A 26,478-nucleotide genomic window follows, 5' to 3' on the forward strand; every position below is an offset into this window, starting at 1 on the left:
CTTCCTATCACCACCCTGGTCACTGGCTAGTGACCCAGACTCTGTCCCTTCTGCTTTCAGGTTCTTCACATCTCCGATCCACCCGGACACTTTTCCTCTGGTCGCCTGCAGCACTTCTTCGCAGCTCTCCATTGGAATCGATGACGAAACCCGACACGAAAAGACACCTATGCACCTGGCTTCCCTGGGTGGGGTAACACGAGTACTCCGGTGCTCCCGTGGGTATTGACTCTCCAAGTGTCCTAGTCTAAAAGGGTTCCATCGCAGTTCACCTCCTTGTACCCTTTATCTTTAAAATTGTAACTTGTTCGTTCTCCATAGAAAGTCAATGGTAACCCGCGGCTGTGTTTAAACACTGCACGCGTCTCCCGTGGGCCTCCTACATCCTAACCTTTGGTTGTTCCTAGAAGCCCCAGCGATTCCACGGGCCCTAGGTCTGCTTTCTATTCCTCACGTGGTTCTTATACCACTATTTTAGTATATGGTTTGTGAGGCCTCTGGGGCAAAAGGTATACTGTGCAACTTATCGCATGCTAATTAAGTTCCTTGTATTGTACTTTTACCTCTGACCTCATAAAGAGTCCAGAGGGGTTGTGTTTAGAATAAATAGATATATATTTTATATATACCTTGTGTGGTGTGCTTTCATTTGGTACTCAAGAGATTATAAATGGTAAAACAACTTGCTAAACTCGTCTCCAAATCTTAGCCTGAAGGCTGCTCTCCACAGCCACCACTAGGATAGCTTTCTATAAGGTTGACTTTGCAACCTACCATCAATAAGGGTCGTTTGTACTGGTGCAAGGTGCCCACTAGCATAGTGGACATCATATACCAGGCCAACTACTCACACTATGCATTATGCATGACAATGCTTTTCAGTGCAGTGATGCGGAGCACCACACTGAAATGCCTTAGTCTAACGCCTGATGCGTGGTGCTTGGCAGTACTGCTTGTGGTGATAGTCTAACACAAATGAGCTTGCTTTGGTTTTTTGATGCATAGAGGTGAAAGTGTTCTTGCATAAAAGGGATGCATTTGTTGGATGTAGTAGATAATATATGAGTACCTACATTATATGGATGTGCAAAGTTTTTATTTCATTAAGTAGTCTTGTGGTGTGCGCAATTATAGGCATACCCATTGGTTCCTGAACTTTCCTGCTTTTTTAGGGCTCGCCTGCTGGTGCGCTTGCGCATAGCTGGCGAGCTATATTGTGGCTTAACGAGAGTTTAACCACTGGCGATTTGATGCAGTGCACGTGAGCGCGTGCACAATGCCACCAGCCTCCCTCCCACAAGCTTACCTCAGGCCGTGTCTGCATTTGTCCTCACCTAATTATTCACGCACGCTCGCCTTTCTGTAGTGCCTCGCTTTCCCCATATGCTTGAAGGCAATCTGCTTCCCCGCCCCCCTGTGTTTCTGGCTTTTCTCGCTTGTTTTCTTTGTGTTTGAGCAGTCCATACTTGTGCTCGTACTTTCACTCGCCCCGCCTTTTTCACCCTCCCACCCGCCCCATCCCAACCCCAGCCAGAGCACCATTTAACATTTAACAAAAACCTGGCATGCTTGAATAAAAGAGAAAGAGCTTTAATTTCAAGAAGCACAAAGACGGAGGTCTATTTTACGCTAACTTCAACACTCCCAGTGATTTCAAAACTATTTTGCTATTGAAAGGAGAAAGGACAGTCGGTAATACAATGGCGTTACTGCTTACACAGAAAACCTAAATCAATCAATTGCTGATTAGTAATATTTTGATTAAGCTCTACTGAATTTGCATCGGTTTCCTATTAAACAAACCATTTTTACAACTTTGGGATCACTGTGTGTCAATGTATGTGTGTAAACGTCTAGTAAAATGTCAAAATAGTGTAATAATCCCATATGAGGCATATCATTCGCCTAAGGAAAAAAATGCTGCATGATCTGAATTTCATGGCCGCATTAGTTACTTGTTTTACACGGGTCCCACAGTCGTAAATTCGCCTTCAAAACACTGGAAAACAAAGATGCTTTCCGCTGCTTTACGGTAACACTGTGCATCAGCCAAACTCCACTTCAGCAGCCAGGAAACAAATAAAAAGCAAAACTAAAGGCCTTTCTTAAGTCGCATCCCTCTAAGAAACAGTAACCATAGTTCAAAATAAGCATATCTTCTTTATTCACAAGCATTGTACATTTGGAGTACATATTTAGAAATATTACACAGCAAACAAAACCAGCTCAGCAGACAGGCCAAGTCAGCCAATAATCCCTTCAGCCCAACTGCACAGATCTGGCCATCAATTTCCAACTTATACTGATAATAAAATAAACATAACGGAAATGGACTTCTTGTACGATATAGCAAGTGGTTCACTTCATTTACATTGATAATTAAAATGAGTTGCATTGCACTCTGGGTACAGTCCATGCACAGTTAGTGCTCTGCAGCATGAACACACTTGCATGGGAAGTGCTTTGTGCCTCGTTAGGGGGTAGGAGGCCCTATATACATGCTAAATGCACAATTCAACTCAAAGATATTCATTTTCACAGCTGCACAAAGTCATATAGAATTTGCTGGGGCTGCAGCTTGTAACCTGAAGTTTAGATATAGCACCCTGCAGCATGTCACTAACCTCCTAGTCTTAAACTATTTTACAGGCTTAGCAAAATGTCTAAAATACTACAGTTGAGATAGCATTGTTATTTGTAATATCATTACAAATGCTATAGGTGTCACATTTGCGAAAGTTATAACTATTGGCATTGTAAATGACAAAGCTATTAATTTAACTATTTGAAAAAATAACACATAAATAAAAAAAAATCATTTATAACACCAATAGCTCAAACTTTCCTAATGCGAGCCCTATTGCATTTTCAATGCTTGTCTATTCTTTATTTTCACTTGGAGTGTTAGTTGGCGCCAGTAAAATTTTTCAATGCAAGTGCATTAGCTTTTTTCTGCAAGTGATTTGAAACCGTACAGCGCTGGTAACCTGTAAGCATTTTGTATGTCCCGGACTACCTTGATTAATTTTCAGGTCTTGCCTGCAACCGTGCACGCACTCCTTGCACATGCTCTCTTGCTTGCGAGTCTATTGTGAACAACAAGGGCCTTGCAGCCCATCATCGCCCTTTCCTTTTTGTGGAGCATGGACCTGGCACAAATTGATTCACTTCAATTAGTGCCCATCCGCTGCTTGCGCTATGATTAAGGTACTATTTTATCTCCTCCTCTACCACTCCCCCTCATGTGTGGTGCTTCTATTCCCTCCCACACACCCCTTCTCCTGTATTTTTTGCCACAAACAAAAAGTTTGCAAGGAAAGCGTCACAATTGCGCATCTAACTGACATCCAGAACAGTTTTTATGTGAATACTTCCCATGCACTCTGAAAAAGTTTGCATATACATGTAAGGGGTTGTCAGCAAACTACATTTCTCCTGCTCTTGCACAATGCTCTGAATCCACCTCAGCAGCCATGCGCTCCTGTTATTGGAGCAACTTGTTTCCATTGCCTTATCTAATCATATACCTTTCGCTTCATCATTCTTTACTTGAATCCTTCACAGGAGTTCAAAAACATTGAATTGATTTGGTGGTACTGTTATGCGTATACGCACTGAATTTAATTAACTGATAATACAGGGGTGGGGCAGCATTGGTAACGAAGATTTACTTAAAGGATGGGTTAATACACCAGTACTTTACTTACAGACTACCGTGTTACTTACATGCAAGCTTGGATGGTAAGTGAGTACTCCATTATCACACAATGTCACATATTTTTTCTTCCATTCTTTGTTCAATGACTTGCCGCTCCTCTTCAGAAGGATGCCCTAGGAAACAAAAATGAAGGTTCAGTAAGGTAAAGTGAGTTACAATCCCCGCCAATCGCACAGCTTCCTGCTCAATCTATCCTCCCGCTAATACTCACTCTTAACCTCTGTGAACTCTTCACCTTCCCGCAGAAGGGCCATATGCCTGCAAATTTACCAGAGCACCTTGTTTCCGGTGCCAACGGTTCCATTACAAAACCAAAACTCCAATCCAATTGTTTCAAGTTAATTAAACGAAGACTACGCGTGAGTAAACCGTACACACGCGTGCCCTGATCCGCTCCAGTCCCAGCAGGATGCAAGGACTTCATTGGATTGACAAAACTTGGACCTTGTGGTAAAATCAAGCTCTCAACAACCACTTCTAAGGTTAGATGGTAAATCGGGCAGTTTTAGCTATATGGTTGCATGATTTGCCATGTGTGTTTCAGGGGCGAAGTAGTATTTTTTGCTGTTGATAACTGGTATGTTTAATTTATTGGAGTTTGTTTTAGGGTCATTTTGCATGCCCACCAAAGGCGCTGGAAGCAGGGGGCAGTGGGTGCTACAGCTCCCCCAACCATGCTGAAGCCCCGAAGGTGAATGAGCATTAAAGGTGACTTTACATTTTGTTTTATTTGTCACATTTGCTGTGCGTTTAAAAACGGAGGTTAAATGTCAGTCCAGTCTTCTGACAAATTGCTGCTTTGTCTTGTAACATTGAGATTGGTTCTTTGCTTTTCTTTTTCTTACTGCAAAGAGTGAGCATTTTGTAAAGTGAGCTATGAGACAGTCTTGCTGATGTTAAAGATGTTGTTTTCTTCTAACACACAACAACATTTAAATGTCTATAAATAAGCTGTACAAATATTTCAAAACAAACAAGCAGCTAGGAGAGCCCAAATGAAGCACTTTGTTTTCTTATTCTGCAGTATGATGGAAACAAAGATTGGAATAGGATAAAAACAATTCAAAACACTTGACTTGGTGATGCACAAATGACACATATTCTCTACAACTCAATTACCACACATTATCTTTTTGTGTGTTATATAGTTGTTTTCAGTAATACTACATGTCTGTGCAAATGTCAATGTTCAAGGTGCTATCTATCAATGAAAATGTGATTGTAAAATCTTTATTCGGTAATTTGATCACCATAAAAGAGTACATAAACATTATACAATTCCATTTCTCCGGTTAAAACTATAAATAATACGACATATAAAGGAAGGAATGCACCACAGTCACTGGTTTGCTACGAGCGGTTACATACATCAAACTGTTGGTACCCTAGAATGCAGTTTCAATAACCGGGAGCGCGTCACCCACGCACTGCCCAAAAATTTTGCCACCCCACATGTCATGAAGGAAGATGAAGAATCAGTAGAAAGTACACGTAGTGCCTGACTATGACACCTCAGCCCCAGCTCCCTACATACAGGTTTCAGCCAACATTTCCGGGCCACTTTATAAGCGGGGCAGGCAAAGAATAGGTGGGCCACAGTCTCCTTTGGTGCTGCACAACCAGGGCACGAACGCAAGGAGGCAGCAGAGTTGGACCACCTCGACGTGAAGTCGTACACCGGGAGCGTCCCATATCTCAGTTTTAGATATAGCGCTCTGTCTAGAGGTTTAGTGATCAGGTCGAGGAAGGGTTCCAGTTTTTTCACCCATTTAATTAGCAGAAATTGATCCGTGAGTGAGCCCCCATCCAAACCACTCAGTGCTTCGCTCTGTACCCAGTCCCAATATAGCTTTTTGATCACATCCTTGGGCGGCGGCATTTAGGACTCCCAAGCATCCCTTAGACCTAATTTAAGCACCAGGTCTCTCACATTATTAAGCCATCCTATTTTTTTCCCCGAGTCCAACAGAAGAAGATCGTCCAGCCCTGCAGCATAATTTGCAAGCTCCTCAGTTCTTCTTAAACGGGTCCAGAAGAGCAATGGGCGTAGCCTCACCAAATCCTTTAGGGCTCTTCTGCCCAGATCTAATCTCAGGGGGATGAGTGGGGTGGAAACAGGAAGAGCCACCACCTTCCTCAAAAAATTATTTTCCGCTGTGACGAGATCTGTAACATTTTCGAACCCCCAGAGCTCGGAGCCATATAAGGCCGCCGGAAGAATTTGACCATCGTAAATCGCCATGGCCGGGGAGACAGGTTTACTACTTGACTCGCGGAGCTCCCTCAGAGTCACCCCAGATACTCTTTGGTGGCTGAGTAACATTTTGGCCAGGTGGTCCTTCCAGGTCATTCGACTATTTATCCGGACACCAAGATAGTCGAATGAATTGACCAACTCCAGGGGGGCCCCATTAAGCAAGAAGTTGTTTTTAAACCTTTTGGAGGGGGAAAATGCCATCAGTTTAGTTTTCGAGGTGTTGATGGTTAAACCTCTATTAGTACAGAAGGAACTGAATCGGTTCAAGAGTTTTTGCAGGCCCCCTGGGGATTTGGATATCAGTAAGGTGTCATCGGCGAAGAGTAAAGTGGGGATTCTTTCCCCCGCCAGGGATGGGGCATCCGACTCTTCCCCTTTCAGATGGTCCACCACTCCATTCACGAATAGGGAGAAAAGGGTCGGGGCCATGACACAGCCCTGGCGTACTCCTCTCCTCACAGGGATCCTGTCCGTTAACTGTCCCTGGGATCCCCATCTGACCCTCGCATAATTCCCCTCGTGGAGCTTTACAATTAAACTCAGAAGTCTACTTGGAAAACCCATCTCTCCTAGGATCTCCCATAATTTAGCCCGGGGGACCAGGTCAAACGCCGTCTTGAGATCTATGAAGGCCATGTATAGACTACCTTTCTTGATGGTGACTGCCTTCCAATAGATAACAAAAAAGCGAAAGACCTGGTCCATCGTGCCTACCTTTCTTCTGAAGCCCGCTTGGAGGTGGGAGAGAATGCTAGCCTCCTCCATCCAGTCGCCTACCCTTGAAATGATGACCCTGCCGACCACTTTCTGGATTATATCTATCAAACTGATAGGTCTGTAGTTCGCAGGGTCATCTCTTGCCCCCTTCTTAAATACTGTTACCACCTCCGCCCCCTTCCAAGAATCTGGCACCTGGTGTCCCCTTGTAATCAAGTTCATAATTGTGGCGATTAAATTGGCCCAAGCCAATGGTTCCGCAATCAGCAGATCCCCAGGGAGCCCATCCGGACCGGCTGCCTTCTTAGGGGTTAGATGATTGATCGCCACCACTACTTCGGTGGTCGTAAATGGAAGATCATCCACCCCTGAGGTATCCCCAGCACCAAAACTAGCTGCCCCGGGGCTGTCAGACTCTTCGTTACCTCCATATAGGGAAGAAAAGTGAATAAACCATTGCTGACTGGTTATATGCGTTGCTAATGGTTGTGATTTCCCCTACCTGGCTCTGTTAATCAGATCCCAAAAAAGATTCGGGTTCCTTCTACTCACAGCATTGGCTAGGTCAAGCCAATGCTGTTCCTCCCACTCTCGTTTGGCCAGCGATATTGCTTTTAGGTAGTCCCTCCTGGCCGCTCCAACCAGCAAGGGATCCCTAGAAAGCAGGGCTTTTGTCAGATTTTTCCTACTACCTTTACACTGGTCTGTATACCAAGGTTTATTTGAGGTGGGGGGTATGATAGTTTCCCTATGACTTTTCCCTTTCGAGGTAAAAAATTGACTAACGTGTTCTATTGTAGCTTTGTAAGCTGAGTCAAGGGAAGAGTGCGGGAGCATAGTAGTCTGGTTTTCACAGTCCCAGGCCTCCAGATCAAAGTACAAGCCCTCTACCAGAGATTTGATGGTCCCTAGGTCATCCTCCTTCAGGTTAGCCTTGTCCCATTTCAATCTGCAGTTGTTATTACATGGGATGATCTCTTTGGTTGTCTTTAAGGGGGCATTCACCCTCCTGTCTTTAAAGATGCCCCAATTAAACTTACAACACAGGGGATTGTGGTCACTATCCTGACTTGGGAGCACCTCCATGTCAATAAGGTCTGCCCATAAACTAACATCCATTAGGATGTAGTCAATTCGGGACGGCCCAGTAAGTCTGTTGAAGGTCAGTGCCCCTGCCCGGTCGGATATAGTCCTGCCATTGAGGGCTCTTAACTTTTGGTCCCTAGTTAATGCGTTGATTTGAATTGCTCTAGCTGACCATTTTCTAATAGGGGGCAGGGATAGGGTTGGGATAGACCATTTTGAATCTTCGACTTCAATACCCAAGGGGTCATCTCCAAGGAGGGGTTCAAACGTACAATTGAAATCACCCCCCACGATGATTTTTGCTGATAAAGGGCAGTTAACTAAGGCTAAATCCAGGGCTGTTAAAATTGAAGAGGCGGTGTCCCCAGGTGTCCCTCTGGCATAAACGTTAAATAGATCAAGCCTACTTCCCACCGCGTTTCCTCTAGAGGAGAGATGGAGTATATCACTACACTCCAAATTATGGCGTGTGACCTCCCAGTCTAGGTCTAGTTTAATCCATACCATGAGGCCTCCCGCCGGTCTGCCCTTCCCTTTACTTACTGCTGGCACAAAATGGGTGGTGTATCCTGATTTATATAGGGGTAATAGGCTCCAGGTTTCCTGAAACAGGCAAACATCGAACCTCGATGAGTGAGTGCCATTCTGGTATATCTAACTTCCTTTTTAACCCCGCAACGTTCCATGATAGAAGGTTTATTACCTGTCTACCCTTGGGCACTTTAGTATGAACCCCCTTATTCATTCCCTCAATATCCGCTATGGTCATGCCACTACCCCCCTCCTGGGCCGAGGGAATAGGGTTTGCCGGGCAGCTGGCCATGCAGACCATAGACCCGGCTGACGGGGAAGCCTCAGTAATGGTATAAGTAATGGCAATTTGGGATAGGGGTGGACTAACTTGCCCTGTGTCTGTACTGCCACGGGGTCTTAGGGCCTCCTTACCAGGGAGATCACATCTCTCCCCCCTGGGCGCTGAACTTCAATCGCAATCTCCCAGCCCAGAGAGCTGCGAGAACCGATTGTAAGTGTCCAGGGGGGTAAAGGGTCTTAAATGTTCCATCCTAGTGACGTGGTTCATCGTGTGTCTATGGGGCACCGTGGACCAGGCAGAATGCTGAAATGAAAATGTGATCCCACACCATGCTTAGGTAATATGTTTGTGACAATGTGCTCCTAAATATAACATAAGCTACATTCTTCCCGGCTGAATGGGTATGGCTCATTTGTGATGCTTGTATTTTTCAGAATCCCTATTAGTTCAGTGACGTAACACTGATGGCAGCACCTCAACGCAGAAAATTGTTCCAGCACCACTGTGCCCCATGTAGATTACAATTATTTACAGAGAATACCCATTTATAAAAATCAGAGAGCAGTGGTTAAAGACAATGTTGCAGGTTTAATGACAGAGCGATAGTTCTGCGGTTGCCAGGCATAGGTCCACAAAGGCAGGATCCTCCCAGGCTCTCAGGTTCATCAATTGAAATTCTGATGGTTGGGGTACACCTGTGCTAGACACCTCTGCTGTGTATAGACATTTTAATACAAACTAGAATCTCTGCACAAATTGGTTATCTTTGTTGGGGGCGTGGCTAACTGTCCACAAAAATGACAGTACTCTAAGCAGGCTCCGGGCCCGCCAGTGAGCAATTCCCCACAATCCGGCATAAATCTGCCTGAAGACAAACAAGGTAGTGCCTAACTGCTGTTGGTGTTACCCTGGCTGGCTACTGAAGTCTTCCTGACCATCAGAGGAACAGTGTGCGTGGTGAAGTGTTTGGGGCCTGTGTGACTCACGGCCCAAGAAAGTTAAGAGACCTGCAGCTGAAACGTGGCCGGAATCGGCACAGGGGCTATCTACCCCAGCCCTGGCACTGCTGCTAGCCGTTGAGAGGGGTGAGGCAAGAACCTGTGCCGCTGTGGACAGGACGGATTGGGGCTGTGGCGTGCCTGGGACGCCAGGCTGAGCCAGTTCGGATTGTTGTACTGGCCGCACTCTGCCGGCTTGCAGCGGAGTTGAAAGAGCAGCTGAGAAAAAGCTCTGGTACCAGGGCCTTGAGCCCACTGAAGTAAGTGGGCCTTTACAGGATGGGGGGGACAGGAGGGTGCGAATTTCTCCCCCCGCCCAAACCCCGCTAGACCCTTTAGCCAGGGCACACCTGCACCACAGGCCTTGGAGGGGCTGAAAGTCGACTGTCAACCATACCATCAGGGGGCGGATGCGCCCTGTTTTCCTGCAGTTGGCGGAGTCATCTGCAGTCTGGGAGGTGCACTGATACCTGATCCATCTGATAATATAGGACAGTCAATGCTCACAATCTAAAGCATTTAAACATGCATACATGTATATGGTGAACGTTTATGCATGAATGCTTTGCAAAAGTGGATTTTCTAACTTTTGCTCTGCATGAAGATAATGTATGTCCATATATCTATAAACCCATTACTCAAACCCTCAGCAAGTATGGGGGTGTTACCTCACTTTTCCAATATGGATTTGCTTCTGTCCTTGGAAGGAGTTAATCTCCAACCGGATTCTAGTTGGTAAACTGAGAGATAAAATAGCTTGTGTATACCCAAAAAAATCACTATTTTGGAGTTGTTTAACTTTCCATGAAATACTCACCCAGGAGCGCCAATATATTGGAAGCACATTTTTTCCAATACAAATTGAAACCATCAGGGGGTAATTGTACATGCCAGCAAACCATTTTGTGAGCGTCAATACACGTTTTGGGCATTACAAAATTGAATTTACACTTCTGAATCAAGCTAAGATGATCGTGAGTCCAAAAGGTTTTGTGAATGCAGCCCACAGGCGTGAATAGGATTAGGAAATAGTCTGTGTCGTTTGTCAACTATCTCAAGAAACAATTACATGAGGTATATACACTGGGCCTTTACAATACGTTTATGGGGGCTTGCCTGGCGATTTGGCTCCTTGTACTCGACACCTGTCTGTGCTGCAGCCAGTTTGAAAGCCTCAATAGTTGGAATCCAAGAGGTTAATCTCCACGACAATCCTCATTAACAGGATAATGCATTATCCATTACACTGCCCTCTCTAATCACCCTCATCCCTATCTCTCACCTACATCTGCACTCATTTCCCTGTTCCATTCTCTTTTCCCAGAGCTCAATACATTCCTCTTCTTCCCTCCTCTTGCACACCTACCCATTTTCCCTTTTTACCGCTCCCCATCTATGCATTCGTCACCCATGTTCCCTGATCTTTTCACTATTTTTTCTTCCCTCCTTCTCCCATCTCTCTGCAGTCCTTACACCCATGCCTCCTCTTCCCACTTGATTTCTTCGTACTGCCTTTGCCATTATCGGTTTTTCCACTGCCCTCTTATGCTGCCCCCATCTGTCCATTCTTTGCTTTCTCCCGTCCCTCTTCTCCACCTCTGCCCTGGCTCTCCTCACTGTCCTCCCATCCTCCCTCCCTGCTTCACCAAACTCCTCTCGTCTTCTCCCCTATTCCGTCGCTTCTTCTCTTCTCCCCCTCCCGGCGCTCTTTGTGTTCTATACAGTTTTTGTTTTTGAACACAGTAAAACCACGAACCAATATGCAGAGTAATGAAGCGGGACGCCGCTACAGCCCCCAAAGGACTCATTTACTCAAGAAATGTTCCTTCTCCTCACTTTTCTCCAAGAATTTTAACACCAAACTTAATTGTAAAGTCTTGTATTGATTGAAAAATGCAAATTGCAATTTAAATGTAATCTAAGCTCTCAGCATGAGTCTGGAAGACACCGTGGCTCTCTGAAAAGGATGGAGCCCTGGTCCTAGGCCCAAAGCAGAGAGCAGGGGACCCTGAGAGGGGCGGTCGCCGCAGCACCAGGCTTTGCATAGCGGAAGTTGCGGCAAGAAGGGACTCTGGGCAGCTTCAATGCATTACGTTCCGTCAGAGTACATTTACAAAGTACTCGGTGGTATGTTCACAGGGAAAGAATCGTTAAATATGCAATTAGTGTTTATTTTTAAGCACCTAATAATGGAAAGACGGGAAATAGCTGCACGCCACCAATTTATCCCAATTAAAGCGCACACTTGTTTTCTCAGTGAAGCTGGTTTTACGCCGCCCCCTCAGATAAACGAGCCTCGAGGAGAACGGTGTGTACAGTGCAAGACGCCCACTTCATGTCTGCTGAGCCCCTCATTATCCATCTATCTATGCATTCCCTTCAGAGACGGCCAAGCACCGCAGAAAGCAGCGGGGTCGCCAGCGGCCACCGACTCAAGGTAAAGAGGTGGGTAGAGGTAGACGTCAGCCTACCACAAGAACTAACACAATACCAACAATCTTCCAACCAAATGACCAATCACCAGGCAACTGTGAGAATAACCTCCAGATAAAACACCTCATGGCCAACCAGAAGACCCGCTATTACAGGAGCTTGGTGCACCAGTGACCGTATGAAACAGTCAATACATGTATTTTTAATCCGTTCCAGAAACAGGAGTTAGTCTATGAAGTGTTCAAAAGAGTCCCACCCTGGACTTTCTCATGCCCCCAGCTTTCAATGCATAACAAGTCAGCATTTGCTAAAGGGCAGAAGGGTATGGAGGTGAGTCCGCTTCTGATCACCTCGCACCCCTGAAAGCTGCTTCATCCAATCAAGCCCGATGTTATGGCACTGCATGGCATGGACAGCAGCCACTTGGAGGTTTGCCAGAGCGGACTCTCCAAATCCGGCCAGGGCAGACTTTGCATGACCTTTGGAGACCTTGATGGAGGGGATGTTGCTGCCTTGGGAGCTCAGATTTAAGAAGCTTACAAGATCTCCTCCATCCAGTCATTCTTACAGAGGACTCTACTCTTTATACACCCATGCTGCTTTAAGACACCGATGTAGTGTTCCAGACACACTGTTTGTTGAAAAGTGAGCTCATCCTTCTTGGGGTAAAGTGGCTTCAAATAACAAATGCATATGGGCTAACCCTCACCTTCTTTGCTCTTTAACACCTCCCATTACCCCTCCCTCTTATGAGAAGACAAGATGGGTTTGGCGGAACAGCATCCTCCTTCGGAGGATTAGGTGTGAGCATCCATCAGGCAATTCTTTTAATCTTTGGTATCTTTAATTGGTCTTCCATCTAGCTGGGCCTTGTCATGGATGCTCTTACTAACTCCTGCCTCAGCTTCCGACAGGTTTCAGGGTGTTCTAGTTCAGCCGAAAATACAGCAGTTACGTTGGTGGACGGTGTTGCCTTCAGAAAATAGATAGCACATCCCTCAAGCACAATGATCCTCTCATTGCCTGCTCGGCCCCAGACAGTGCATGAGAGAAGTTACCCTGGAGGCGAGCATGTGCATTATGCCAGAGCCTAATGGGTAAAAAAAAAAAAAAAAGGAGGTGTTGAAAAGGTTTCTGAGGCCAACACCCACTTCCCCAGCTGTGCATTGTCTACATTTTTCTATGCACATCACTAAAAGCCCAATTGCAGCAAGTGAGCAAAGGGAGCAAATACGCCATCCTCAATGGGGGACAGAACATTTTGAAAAAACAGTGCATTAAAAAACATTGGCTCTAAATGGAGCTCATGAAATATTCCAGTTCTTACATGGTGTGCAAAGCTAAGCCTGCCCCAAAAAACAGAAACACACATAGTTCTCCAAGCACATGCATACGACAAGCCCGACATGTGCAGAATGCCCCATATAGACTAGACACACAAAACCACTCCATACATACACTCTGGGATCCCAACAAACTGAATGAGGAAGTATACACTTAAGCATACCATGAGGTTAAATGTGAGCATACGTTCTTTGTTTTTAGATAACTGATTTCTGGTATAGCACGGGTAAATCCTTTTTATCTTTTTTGTATTTTAATGGCAAACTCAGTTGTTGCATGTTACGTTCGTTCATCTTCTTAAAGAATCAATTCTCATTATAGGTTTTCATAACTTTATTAAACAGAGAAAAGAGGACAGCCGACACGTGTTTCACCCTATGTGGCGAGTAGCGCCAGGGCTTTCTCAAGGCTGTAACAGAAATAGGGTACACTGTACGAAGTGATGGACATTGTAACAGTTAACCCCAAAGAGTGAAAAAGCAAGTGCTTAAGAACGTGAACTAATGAAAAAAAATGTTGGGGTTTTTAAAAAAATTCTTTAGGAAAGTCAGTTTCACAGTTTTCAACTTAAAAATTCCAAAAGAGAGTAGAAAAGAAGTTTCTTAAAATGCTATAGCTACGGGACACAGTACTAGGCTGCATTTGTCTAAAAAGTGAAATAAGTGTTGACTGAACCAGTGTAAAAGGTCCACTTCCCAATAGAATTTGTCAGTAGTAAATGAATAAAATTTCCCATCTTAAACGCTTCTATACATCAGGGAGAATATATCTGATCATTATTATATGATCAAGATCGTTAGTGAGGAGTAGACCATTTAATACAAGAGGCCAAAGAGGGATAGGGGTAAGATCTAAGAAAATGAGAGATTATCTGAAAAGGAGAAGTAATCAATACCTAAGCAGCTATGTCACGTCATTCTCAGGTTTATCCAATAGTGAAAATCGCAGTACAATAAATATGCATATAAATCTGTGAAGAGAATTAATGGTTACAGTCAATTCAAAGGCTTACATCACTACATCATACTGTATTACTAACATTACGTGCCGTACATATTTATACAATCATGGGCCATTGCTGTTTAAAATACTCAGGGCGAAGAAGTTCAAATCAATTTAAGATATTTGCACCAGTTTGTATTGTATGTCAAGTTTAAGTGTTTTACTTTAACATGAATGCGCATCGCCTCTGATGTTTTTTTCGGGCTAGGGCTTCTAAAGGAGGTGTGCCTTTTCAAGTCTGATTAATGATAAGAGAAACGGCAGGTTTGTGGCTCTAACTATTAAGAGGACCATTATTGACAAATTTGAATGCTTCCTGTATCTCAGTGCGGTCTGATGGTACCAACCAGCACTGTTTAGACCACGTATCTAGCCAAAATGAAACATCTATTGTGGAGCAAGCATCCCGGTAACGTAATGCACAGTTATTTATCATTTTTACCAAGACGAGTATAGGCGAGGAAAGATGGCTAATACTTATTTTTAATATACTAAACCATGCTTCGCGTTAAATTTACAATCTTTGTTAATACTCCGCCATTCTTCGCGCTGAACTTACTATCTTTGGATCGAAGATCTGGCAGCAGCGAAATCCTCCAGGTAATCTAGTATTCGGCAGTGGTCCCGTGTTGTAACTCAGGACCGCCACCATATTTAAATAGTCTTACTCGATAGTATGACCCGGAAGTAAACACCAATTGCTTCTGCAAATTGTGTAATCGTTACGATTAAAAACGTCTTTTTGCCTCATATCGAAGTATCTACTGAACTTGTCTTTTGCAAAGATCTTTTAAAAAAATAATAATAATGCATCCCCCAATCGTGTTTTTATACTGTGGTATTGTCATCAATTGTTGGACCTGCAACGTGGGTTATAGACATCAAAGAGGGATTAATGTGACGGCCGAAGAAACGTAGCAGCCATAGTGGAAGGGCCATATTTGCAACAATAATACAGATGTCTGTTGTGGACTCTAATACATGACATCAATATTAGAGACGTTTTTATATTTATCGAGAGTCAGTGAACATAGACGGCAGTCTATTTACTTGTACCCTTTAGATAGTAATTAGGAACAGGTGTCACATGAGTATACTGAGGAAGCTCGTGAAAATTGTGATCACGATATCCTTTGGTCAGGGGCTCACTGGTCTCCGATTGATCAGAGACATTATTAATATATGTGTATTATACCTTTGTGCTATGGTTACAGAAGTTAGGACAAGTTATATTAGCTTATTTGTCTAACTGCGTACTTGGCTCTGATTGTGTATAGTTGGGGTGTTTATATGAGATCTTGATACCAATAAGGTTAGGAAAGTTCTGCTGATGGTTAGACCAGAACTAAGAAGAAACTGGTCAAACTATGTGATATGTATGTGACTATATCATAGAGCCAGTTGAAGGTTCTGAATGGTGGTCTCCTTTGTGCTTGTACGCAAACCAAATGGCAGTTTGAGGACGTATGTTGATCTCAGAAACCCAAATTCTAGGATTTGGGTCGATAGACATCCTTTACCAACCATTACTCAAATGCTTTCATTGATCAAATGGGCCAAAATATTTATATTCTCTACACTGGACATGGTAACTGCATGTCGTCATATTGTTTTGGATCTCAAATCCAGTCATTTGACTTATTTTATTACTCCTGATGGTGTTGTTCATTTTAAGAGAATGTAATTTGGTTTGGCTTCAGGATTAGACATTTTTCATCGCCTGATTGATGCATTGTTTAAGGATGTGGAAGGGGTCACTTGAGGTCAAAATGATTAGTTGATATCTTCAAGACCTATATCTTCAAGACCTATCTCTTCAAGATCTATCTTCAAGACCTGATACATAGGTATGAGCCGAGTAGAGCTTTACGCTCAGAAGGGACGGGCCAGTTGACGATTCCCCATGTAAAAAGAGCCAAAATGGGAGGTCGATCTTTTGGAGTCGTAGCGGCTCAAAGCTGGAACAGTCTCCCGATGTGCCTCAGACTAGAAAGATCGGAGGCCAAGTTCAGAAGCCTTCTCAAAACTCACTTGTACAACTTATAAAGCATATGTGTGGGCAGGGGAGGTGTTAATGCTGCCTGCGGTTTCTCTTCACAGCGCGGGGATACGCCGGGATGGCGTAGCCAGGCGCTTTATAAGCTACTTTATTATTATTATTATTTTATATATTCAGAGGATAAAACCAGTCATGATAGGAAAGTTGGTTCATGTACTTGCAGTTTTGGAACAGAAGGGTATAACTTTAAAAGGAGACAAATGTAAAGTTGGAGTGGCATGTGCGGATTATTTGGAACATGTGTTATCTGCATGTGGTATACAACCTAAGGAGAATCTGATAAAGCTCATTGTTGATGCTCCAGTGCCAGAAGAAAAAGAACAGTTGAGATATTTTATTTGTTTGATGGAATTTTACTCTGAGTCCATTCTAAGGTGTGCACAAAGAACATATGCATTACTGTTGTGGCTCAAAAAAAGGTGAGAAAGTTGTTTTGATGGACACATGCATGAAGGTATTTTAATGATATTAAAGGATGCCATTCCTCTTAAACCTTTTGATATGAAAGATTCCAGCACTTTAGTGACTGCTGCAAGTCAGTACGGTTTAGGGGCAGTTTTGGAAGGGATGAGTGTAGTATCTTCTGCCGCAGGGGCATACCCTTCCTGATTGCAGTATCACGATTTAACACTGGCAACGGAGGACGGGATCGGAGAGGAGCGCTAAAGAAGAGGACTTCAACATGCTGAAGTGACATATTTAGAACTACAGTACTGTGAGTACAGGAGAAGAGCCCTGTGTGAGTCTGGAAGTCGCATGCCTAAGAGGGACGGTAGGGGTAATAGTAGACGCTGAAAAGTAATCACAAGGGCGAAGAAATTATCAGCACCTACCTCCTGCCACAGATGATTAAATATCCACGTCTGGTTGGAGCGTTGGGGCGAGTGATTTGATGGCACAGCGGAGGTACGACAGAGGCAGTGAGCAGCTTGTCAGTCAGTGGTTGCACCTGGGTGGCGGTGTCCTGAGAAGAAGATCGGTGGAGCGTGGAAGCACCACTGTCCCGCTCTGCCACCCTCGGTTCATCACAGTGTGACTACTGAAAGTGGGACTGTTCAGGGAAGCCTGTCGTTTTTACAAGGACACTTGGGCTGGATAGTGTGTGCCTGAGGTGCCAGTTGTGATGGAGTTATCCTAATCGAGGACTGAAGGCTGCGGCGTCCCAGTGGTCCTGTCATGCTGAGATTCCAAGAAACGTGACGCAACGACGGGGGGAAGGCTTGAACTGCCAGGAGTGAAGCGCCCGCTTTGAGGGGAAGGCTGTGGATTGGGTGGAAGAAGTCGATCGTACGCACGTTGTTTCTGCCGGTCGTGCTGACTGCCACAGCTTGTAGAATAATTATCCAAAGAAAAGACTAGGACACGGGTGCCTATGAAGTTGCTATCAGCGTTCACCCTTATAGACTTAAAACGTTCCTTTTATCCGTCAGGAGACAATTTCGCGCACTGTGCAGGCACTACGAGGAGGCACCAACTGTAGCCTGTGTCATCGTCGGGTGCCAGCGTGCAAACTGACCACAAGGAACATTTGCTTGCTGTTCAATGGTGAACACAGTGGAGAAGGGGATGTGTTTCCCAAACCTCAGGATGTAACCGTCCTGCCACTCCTTTCTAGCAGAACAAAAGAGAGTATGCTCTGCTACTAACAACAACAGTTTGACTTTAGGACAGCGCCATCTAGTGGTTCCCTCCTCTGCATTCTCCTATTCAATTAAAATACACTCCCACGTATAACATAAGAGTTGCTATGGTGTGGTGATATTGTAGTCCCTTGCATATTCTGGTCAGTTGGCAGTAAAGAGTGAGGGTCTGATCTAGCTGGGCACCTGGGGGTAATTGACCGGTTGCCTCTGAAAAAAGCTTTTAAGGCCCGATTTCTCTTAATTTTCACCCCACTTTCCTTAGCCCTCAGCCACCATGCAGAATGTAACGCCCCGCCTTTCTTTCTGTCCACTCCTGGGGAGCCAACCCTCAAGTGAAATAAATGGAAAAAAGTTTTGCAGAACTACGCAGTAGTATGTGGACCCAATTTGGGGCCGGAAAGAAAAGTGGCTTTGCTGATGCACTACCTGGGTGCTGAAGGACAAGATATACTAGAACATCTTCCAGAGCTAAACGCAAATGATGCGAGGGGGTTAAATGAATACGAGATAAATTTAAAGAAACTAGACACCCATTGTTTACCGAAAGTAAGCACGATTACAGAACGGTATCATTTAGGTAGGAGGGGACTGAATGAGGGGGAGACAGTGGAGGAGTTTGTCTGTGAGCTGCGAAAGTTGGCCGCTATGTGCAAGTTTGGGGGCTCTTGTGAGGAACGAATACGTGACCAGTTTGTCCTAACGTGCAAGACTGAGCGTGTACGTGAAGAACTATGGCTAAAGGAGGACCCGCAACTGGGGTAGGTACTCATTGTAGCTAAACAAGTAGAGCACATGATGCAGTGTGTGAGTGAAATAAAGCAGGATATTGAAGGGAAAGCCAAAGTGAGTGAAGTATCGGTCGAGAACGAACGTATACTTGCGCTTAAAGAGCAAAAAAAGGAACAGAAAGAGGTCAAGGGAAGTTGGGTATTTAAAGGAAACTGTTACTGGTGTGGCAGACCAAGTCATTTCGCGAGTGACCGGGAGTGTCCTGCTCTAAAAAGTATGTGCAACAAGTGTGGAAGGAAGGGCCATTTCAGGCAATGCTGCAGAAGCAGTGCCAGCTACAGGAAACAGAGTAGAGATGGCAAAGCACGTGTCTGTGATGAGATAGTATTACAAGTATAGAGTGGGTCAGTGAGCAACCCCAAAGACTTTGTAGCTGTAGAAGAAACCAGAATTCAGGCAATGTTTGATTCTTGTTCAAAACTGACAATAATCTCTGCAGAAGAGTTTGAAAAAGTATCAAAAGGGAAACTAATACTGCAGAAGATGGATGTACTACTGGGAGGTTATGGTGGTCAGCCTATAAAAATGAAAGGCTACTTCTGGGGGACGGTAGGCTACAAGGACAGGCTGACTGTCACCAAAATTTACGTATACAAGAAGGGGGACAGCATCCTGGGGTGTCAGGCACAGAAAGAGTTAGGTGTCAATCTTAATCCCGACAAGAATCCCCAGATAATGGTACAGGAGGTGGGGAGGACCGTGATGGGGATAGAGGAAGAGTTCCAGGAGGTCTTCACAGAGAAATTAGGGTGCCTCTGAAACTATGCCCACAAAATAAAACTCAGAGAAGGATCCAAGCCAGTTACTGCCAAAGTCAGGAATCTCCCCATTTCCATACAGGTGGCTGTGAAGGAAGAATTGGAGGAATTGTGCAAGGTGGAAGTGATCGAACCGGTAGAGGCCACGGAGTGGCTGGCACCTATCGTTGCAGCTAAGAAAGGGGGTGTGTCAGTGCGTTTGTGCATTGATCTTAGAGCATTAAACAAGGAAGTCATAGTCGACAAATACCCCCTACCAAATATTTCACAAATGATGAGCACATGGAAGGAGCAAAAGTGTTCACCACACTAGATCTAACCTCAGCTTATTACCAAGTTAAACTCCACCCTGACTCACAAGAACTCACAGCATTTGTAATGCCCATGGAGGCGTACAAATTCAAGCGGATGCCGTTTGGACTAGTTTCTGCTGCGGCAGTCTTTCAAAGGATAATGAGAAACATCCTCACGGGGATTCCAGGGGTCATGTGCTACCAAGACGATGTGCTGATCTTCGGAAGGGATGAGAAGCAGCATGAGGTTAAGGCTAAGGCAGGTCCTGAGAAGATTTCAAGATCAAGGACTTACGGTGAAGAAAGAGAAGTGCAAGATTGGATGTGCAGAATTGGAGTTTCTGGGCCACAAGGTCACAAAAGAGGGCATTCGCCCAAAAACAGAGCTTCAAAACACGATCGTCAACCTTACAATACCAAAAAACAAGGATGAAGTAAAGTCCTTCATGGGGATGGTGGAATTCTATAGTAAATTTGTGCAGAACTTTGCAAGACGTAAATTTGCCATACGCAATTTGCTCAGAAAAGGGGTGATTTTTGAATGGAGTGTGGAGTGACAGAAGGAGTTTGAAGATACAAAAAAAGCGCTAGCTGAAGCACCTAACCTAAAATCGTTCATACTGGGTAGGAAGACCGTACTGACAACTGATGCAAGCTAGAAAGGTTTGGGGGCAGTTCTCATGCAGGTCAGAGAAAGAGAGGAAGAGACGATAGCTTTTGCGTCACGCTCGCTACGAAAGGCAGAGGTCAACTACTCGGTAATCGAGAAAGAGGCGCTAGTGGCGCATTGGGCGATGAACAAATTCAGAGACTTTGTGTGGGTGGGAATGAAATTCCACTGAGAACCGATCACAAGCCCCTAGTCGAGGTCTTCAGCAGAAAAGGGCTAGACTCCATCTTGAGCAGGATCAGAAGATGGGTCGTGAACCTCCAGGAGTACACGTTCGAGGTGGAATATGTACCTGGAGTGAGGAACCTGGCAGCTGACTGTCTTTCTCGATTGGTGAGTGAGGAGAGCGGTCAAACAGACGAGGCTGAGGAGGTAATGGAGGCTGTCAAAGAAATACCAGCGGAGAACGTGTGCGTCATCACTCAGGGAGTCATTGAAGAGGGTAGCTGGAAGGAAGCACTTAGAGCTGACGAGCTCCTACAGAAAGTCTGTGAGAAGACAAAGGGAGGATGGGTGGACCAAGACAAGCGAGGAGAGCTGATTAGACCATTCTGGTTGGTCAGAGATGAACTCTCTCTCAACGAGGATTGTCTGTTCAGAGGTACCAGGTTGGTCCCCCCCAGACCTTAAGAGAGTATTTGGTCACCATAGCACATGAGGGGCACCTGGGAGTCACCAAAACCAAACAAAGGTTACGGCTAGACTACTGGGGGCCGAGCATGGACATCAAAATTGAGAGAAAGATAAGAGACTGTGTGCCATGCTCCACCAGTGACAAGATCTCAAAACAGCACACACCACCCATGCAGTGTAGGCCCCTTCCCTTGGGTCCATGGGTTGATGCAGCATTAGACATAGTAGGCCCACTAACCGTTGAACATCGCACACCATACACTTTGGTTCTTGTGGATCTATACTCCAGGTGGCCAGAGGTAAAATTTGTGTCAGAAATCACCACGAAGGTTGTCATAGATTTTCTACAAGAGATATTCGCCAGAGAAGGTTTGCCAAGTAGCTTATTGACGGACAATGGAGTGCAACTCTGCTCTAAAGAAATGAGGGAATTCCTGGAGAGTAAAGGAATAGTACACAAGCGTTGTGCACTTCATCACCCAGAAACTAATGGATGGTCGAACGATTTAACAAGACTATCAAGGAGGGGATTCACTGGGCCAGGGCCAATGGGCTATGTTGGAAGGAAGAGGTTGTGCAACGTCTGGAAGCTTACAGGCTGACCCCTCATCAAACCACTGGCAAGACACCTTTTGAGTTGCTCAGGGCCAAGAAGCCAAACACTAAGTTAGTACCTGGGTGGATGAAGTGGCAAAAAGGGTGGATTGACCAAGATAAGGAGTCACAGTGGAGAGACCGTGAACTTAGAAGCCATGAGCGACAGGAAAGCCAGGTTCGACAGGCTACATGCAGTTAAAGATGTGAGGTTCCACCTGGGCGATCCAATCAAAATCAAAGCACCCACTGGTAGAGCAGATTGGTCCGAGTTCACTAAGCCTACCAAAATTGTAAAGTTATTTAAAAATGCGGTGAAAACCCAAGAAGGGAAGATTTGGAATCTGGGGAGGGTGGTAAGGTACAATGCCCCCACGGTGGAGACCGACAGCGCACCAGAGAGTGGGAGGGAAACCCGAAGGGGGAGCAAAACACCTGAGAAGGTTTGCCCAGAACAGACCAAAGCTTTCCCCAGGACAAGTCATAGGAAGGTCTGCCACCCGAGATATTTGCAGCACTATGTTACTTAATTATTTCTATTGTACATTCACTTCTGTTGTGTTCAATTGTTCTTGGTTGTTTAAAGGAGGGGGATGTGTAGTATCTTCTGCCGCAGAGGCATACCCTGACTTGGCTTCTCACCCCCCTCCTCCTGGGTTCACAATGGGTCACACCACTGTGACAGGCTGTGGAATGTCACAGTGGCGAAGGATGTAAGTCGAGCTCCCTGCGCAGAGCGTGAAGGGTGAGCGAGCAACGAACAGCTGTGGCTGAGGTCATTATGTTGTGACGTTTGCATAAAGTCTCCTGTTTACACAGAGCGTCTCCTGGCTCCTGATTGCAGTATCACGATTTAACAATGAGGTTGTTGCTTTTGACAGTCACAGAGGTGCAGGTTTCTTCTATTCAGTAGTGGAGTGACAAGCATTGGCATTGTGTTGGGGGGTAATCCATTTCCGCCAGTATATGTAGGGTTCTGAATTTGTAGTGTGTGTAGATCATAAACCTTTAATTAACCTTTTTACCACAAAAGGGGCTGGTAGATCTACCCCTTGAATTGCCAACAAGGAGTTCAGGCTACTAGAATATTGTTATAGGATGGAGTATATTCCTGATATTAAGAATGTCATGCCTGATTGTCACTCAAGATTGTCATTGGAGGATGATCATGAAGATGACAAGGTATCTAAGGACAACGAAGAAGTGGTAGTCAGTGAATTGACATGTATAGCAAAAGATGCTTTTCCAGAATTTGATTGGTTGTTAGCTTTGGAACAGGATATGGTCCTGAGTAATGTGATGGAATATGTAAAGAAGGTTTGGCCTAAATCTAGAATGCCTGATGCTGTTTTGGATGTTTAAAAGCATGTGGATCCAGACCTCTCTGTAGTTAAGGGATTCCTTCGTAGGTCTGATGATTTGTAAATCCAGAGTCTCTACGGTCTAAAATTGTGCATTTAGCACATGAGGGTCATGGATCGAGACATAGAGCAATGTAAGACAGTGTACGCTTTGTGTGGCTAGAGAAAAAAAAAGTGACTGTTCCAAGTTCTGTGATTGATGTTTCTGTACCGGACAAGGCATGGTCAAAATTGGCCATGGATATAATTGATCTTGTGAGAGTAGGCAATGGTAGGGTAAAATATGGCACCGTCAGTGGTATAACAATAGCCCCCACAGCCCCAGCGACGCTGGGGGCCCCCATGCTCCAGGTGGCCCCCTCTGGCACTGTGTACGGGCGGTGGGGCCCCTAGTCTGAGAGCTCCTGACTAGGTCCCGAGCGTGGCGGGCCCCTCTATGTACTTCGCAGGGGACCCCTTTATGTTTCGTTATGCCAGTGTGCCTTGTTGTAATAGATTAACTATTATTCTTGATGGCCTGAGGTTGGATTTGTAAACTTTATTACATACACTGCAGTCACAAATATGCTAGAGAATTTATTTTTGATAGAAGAAGGAGTTCCTGATGAGATTGTTTTGGACTATGGTCCGCAAATTGTATCTAGTGAATTTGAAGAATCCCTCAGAAATTTTGGATCTAAACATGTTACTTCAATGTTATATCATTCCAGGAGAAATGATCCGGTGGAAAGCTTTCATAGAGTAATCCAGGAAAATATGCAGTTATTGTTGTTAAATGGGCTAATCTGGATGCAGGGAGTGAAAAATATATTGAGGGTGATACGTACAATGCCCAATTTGGAAATCAAGGTGTCTTCTTTAGTTTTGTTAAAATGAAGTTTGGCAGGTTCTAAAATGAACAGAATCTGGATGGAGCAGGAAATGCCATCAAATGAGATTGTGCAGGATGTGGGTGAGAATAGAAGGATTTTAAGGTTGTGTTGAGGTGTCTGAATGTGAAAAGAAACACGGTAAGGATTAGGAAACCATTCGTTTTCTAGTCATAAGGAAGTGGTGAAAGTTGAAAATTATACTGTGACGTTGGACAATGGTAAGTATTGAAATAAAGATATAGTATGAATTGTTCATGGAGGAGAACCAAATAGTAAATGTGAGGAATTACATCAGCTGGATGCTCCTAGGTGATCATCCAGGATGAGTTGCCTTCCTATTAAGTTTCACAAATATGAACTAGGGAGTATTATATAGGGATATATTCTGTTGTATAAAATGTCATCACAATTCCATCAATTAAGATCTATAAATTTGTGGATTGATTATTTTCTTAGTTTTGTATATGACAATATTCAGAAATGTTAGGATTAGGGTATTAGTTGTTATTTAATATTTCCGTGTTGAGCATGTTATTTTTAAGCATTATTGTATGGTAGTTCAATAATTTGTCTCTATATGTTCTTGTGTCCAAACATACTATTAATTGTGTAAGGGAGGAAGACGTGTTCGTTTCTCACTTGAAACGGTAATAGGGAAGTACAATGATGTAAGGAAATGGATTGCTAGTGTCTGAACAATGGGGCAGTTGCTTATTTTCCTGCTTCCCTGCCAGTCGTATACTAAGATGCTGGAACAAAAGAATATGAATTACAATTTTTAATTGCAGTTGAGCCTCTTTTTAATGTCCCCCCCAGCCGCATGCCCTTTGCTTATTCTTTGCATCAGAGAACGCTGTTATGCTATGTCCATGTTATAACGTTGTTGTGTTATTAAGCTCAATATAAATCTTTCAACTACCCAAAAGATAATACAATTTTTATTGTTTTAGTGCATGATGCGAATGAAAGAGCAAACCCTTAGAAATGTTTGAGCTGGGTTTACATTTGGTTTTAGGGGTTAAACAGGCAGATTTTTAAATGAACATGATGACTTTGTAACAGTTTAAAACGTACCAGACAAGTGATGCCATGTCATGTATGACACCTTCGGCCAATGCTGGCATGTTAGCCACCATCGCTTTGCATTCTGGAGGTTTGAACCAATAAAGTGTTACAGTAAAAATACAATCCCCGCAATTTAATATGCTATTGGCTGAAAAAAAAAGAATGGTTATCAAGTTATAGTACACCTGACAGATTAGTGAAATGCAAAATAACATTTTGTTCCTGACATTTTGCCTTTTTTTCAAGATTAAACAGTCCATTCGGTGAGAGGGCAGAGATACAAAACCACATATGAGTACTCTTGTCAGATCTATGCCATTTTACTAGTAACGTGCAGATGGCTCAACAATAAGACTGTTTTACAATGATCAGTCTTTCCATACAAAGTTGTACAAAAGATTATACATTTTGGGCCATATGTATCAAAGCAAAATGGGTTCTCAAACACCGAAATTCGCAGAATTCCGGCGTTTGCGAACCCATTTTCGCTAAATGGTATGTATGAAACATTTTTAGTGCAAAATAAGGAATCGCTAAATTTGCCATTCCTTATTTTGCGATTGCATTTAAGGAATTGCAAATTTTGCGATTCCTTAAATGCAATGTATCAAGGAAAAAAACATTCCAAAATGACATTAAGGAATCGCAAATTACCACCAACTTCTAGTTGGTGGTAAGTTGCGAATTCTTTTAAAAAAGCATTTTTTTAAACATCAAAAGGTGCCATGTGACGCTCATACATGCCCTTAGGGCATGTATGTGCGCCATATGCGCACACATGACATTTTCAGGGGTGCAGCAGGGTGTTCTTGAGACACCCCTGCACCCTTGAAAATATTCACAATTTGCGATTAGCAAATTGTGAATCGCAAATTTCCCCTTCATTCCTACTCCTGGCCCATAGAAATAAATGGGGATTTATTCCTTAATTGCGATTAGCAATTTGCTAATCGCAATTAAGGAATTTTAAGGAATCGCTAAAAAGAAGCGATTTCCTACATACATACCATTTTGCGATTTCTAAATAGCGATTCCTTAAAAATCGCTATTTAGGAATCGCAAAACGGAATATAGATACATATGGCCCTTAATTGGTAATTTTTTCTGTTTTGTAAATATTCATCATTCTCTTTTTTTTCTTTTTCTTTTTATAGTCTTAATTTGTAAAAATCTTGATATATCTATTTAGAGATCTCAAAGTGCAAAAATACAAACACATTCATACTAGACATTTCATGTTGTACATGTGCAGTTATTAACAAATAAAATACATAAAAAGACATATGCTTGCATTTTCTTGATTCGTACATGTGCCTCCAATGGAAACAAATACTGCCTCAAATCAGCCAATCTCACCAAGCAAACCACATTC

The 26,478-nt window shown here is 43.9% G+C and overlaps 1 protein-coding gene across 1 annotated transcript in view; it reads right to left on the reverse strand.

The window, feature by feature from the left end:
* AGAP3 (ArfGAP with GTPase domain, ankyrin repeat and PH domain 3) overlaps nucleotides 1-26,478 on the reverse strand; it is a 2,202,224-nt gene that overhangs the window by 834,135 nt on the left and 1,341,611 nt on the right. Inside the window, exon 10 of the mRNA XM_078662817.1 lies at nucleotides 3,727-3,831. Coding sequence (XP_078518943.1) covers nucleotides 3,727-3,831 — 105 coding nt within the window. The remainder of the gene's footprint in view (nucleotides 1-3,726; nucleotides 3,832-26,478) is intronic.

The sequence above is a fragment of the Lissotriton helveticus genome, chromosome 10 (genome assembly GCF_964261635.1).
Source record: "Lissotriton helveticus chromosome 10, aLisHel1.1, whole genome shotgun sequence".
NCBI lineage: Eukaryota > Metazoa > Chordata > Amphibia > Caudata > Salamandridae > Lissotriton > Lissotriton helveticus.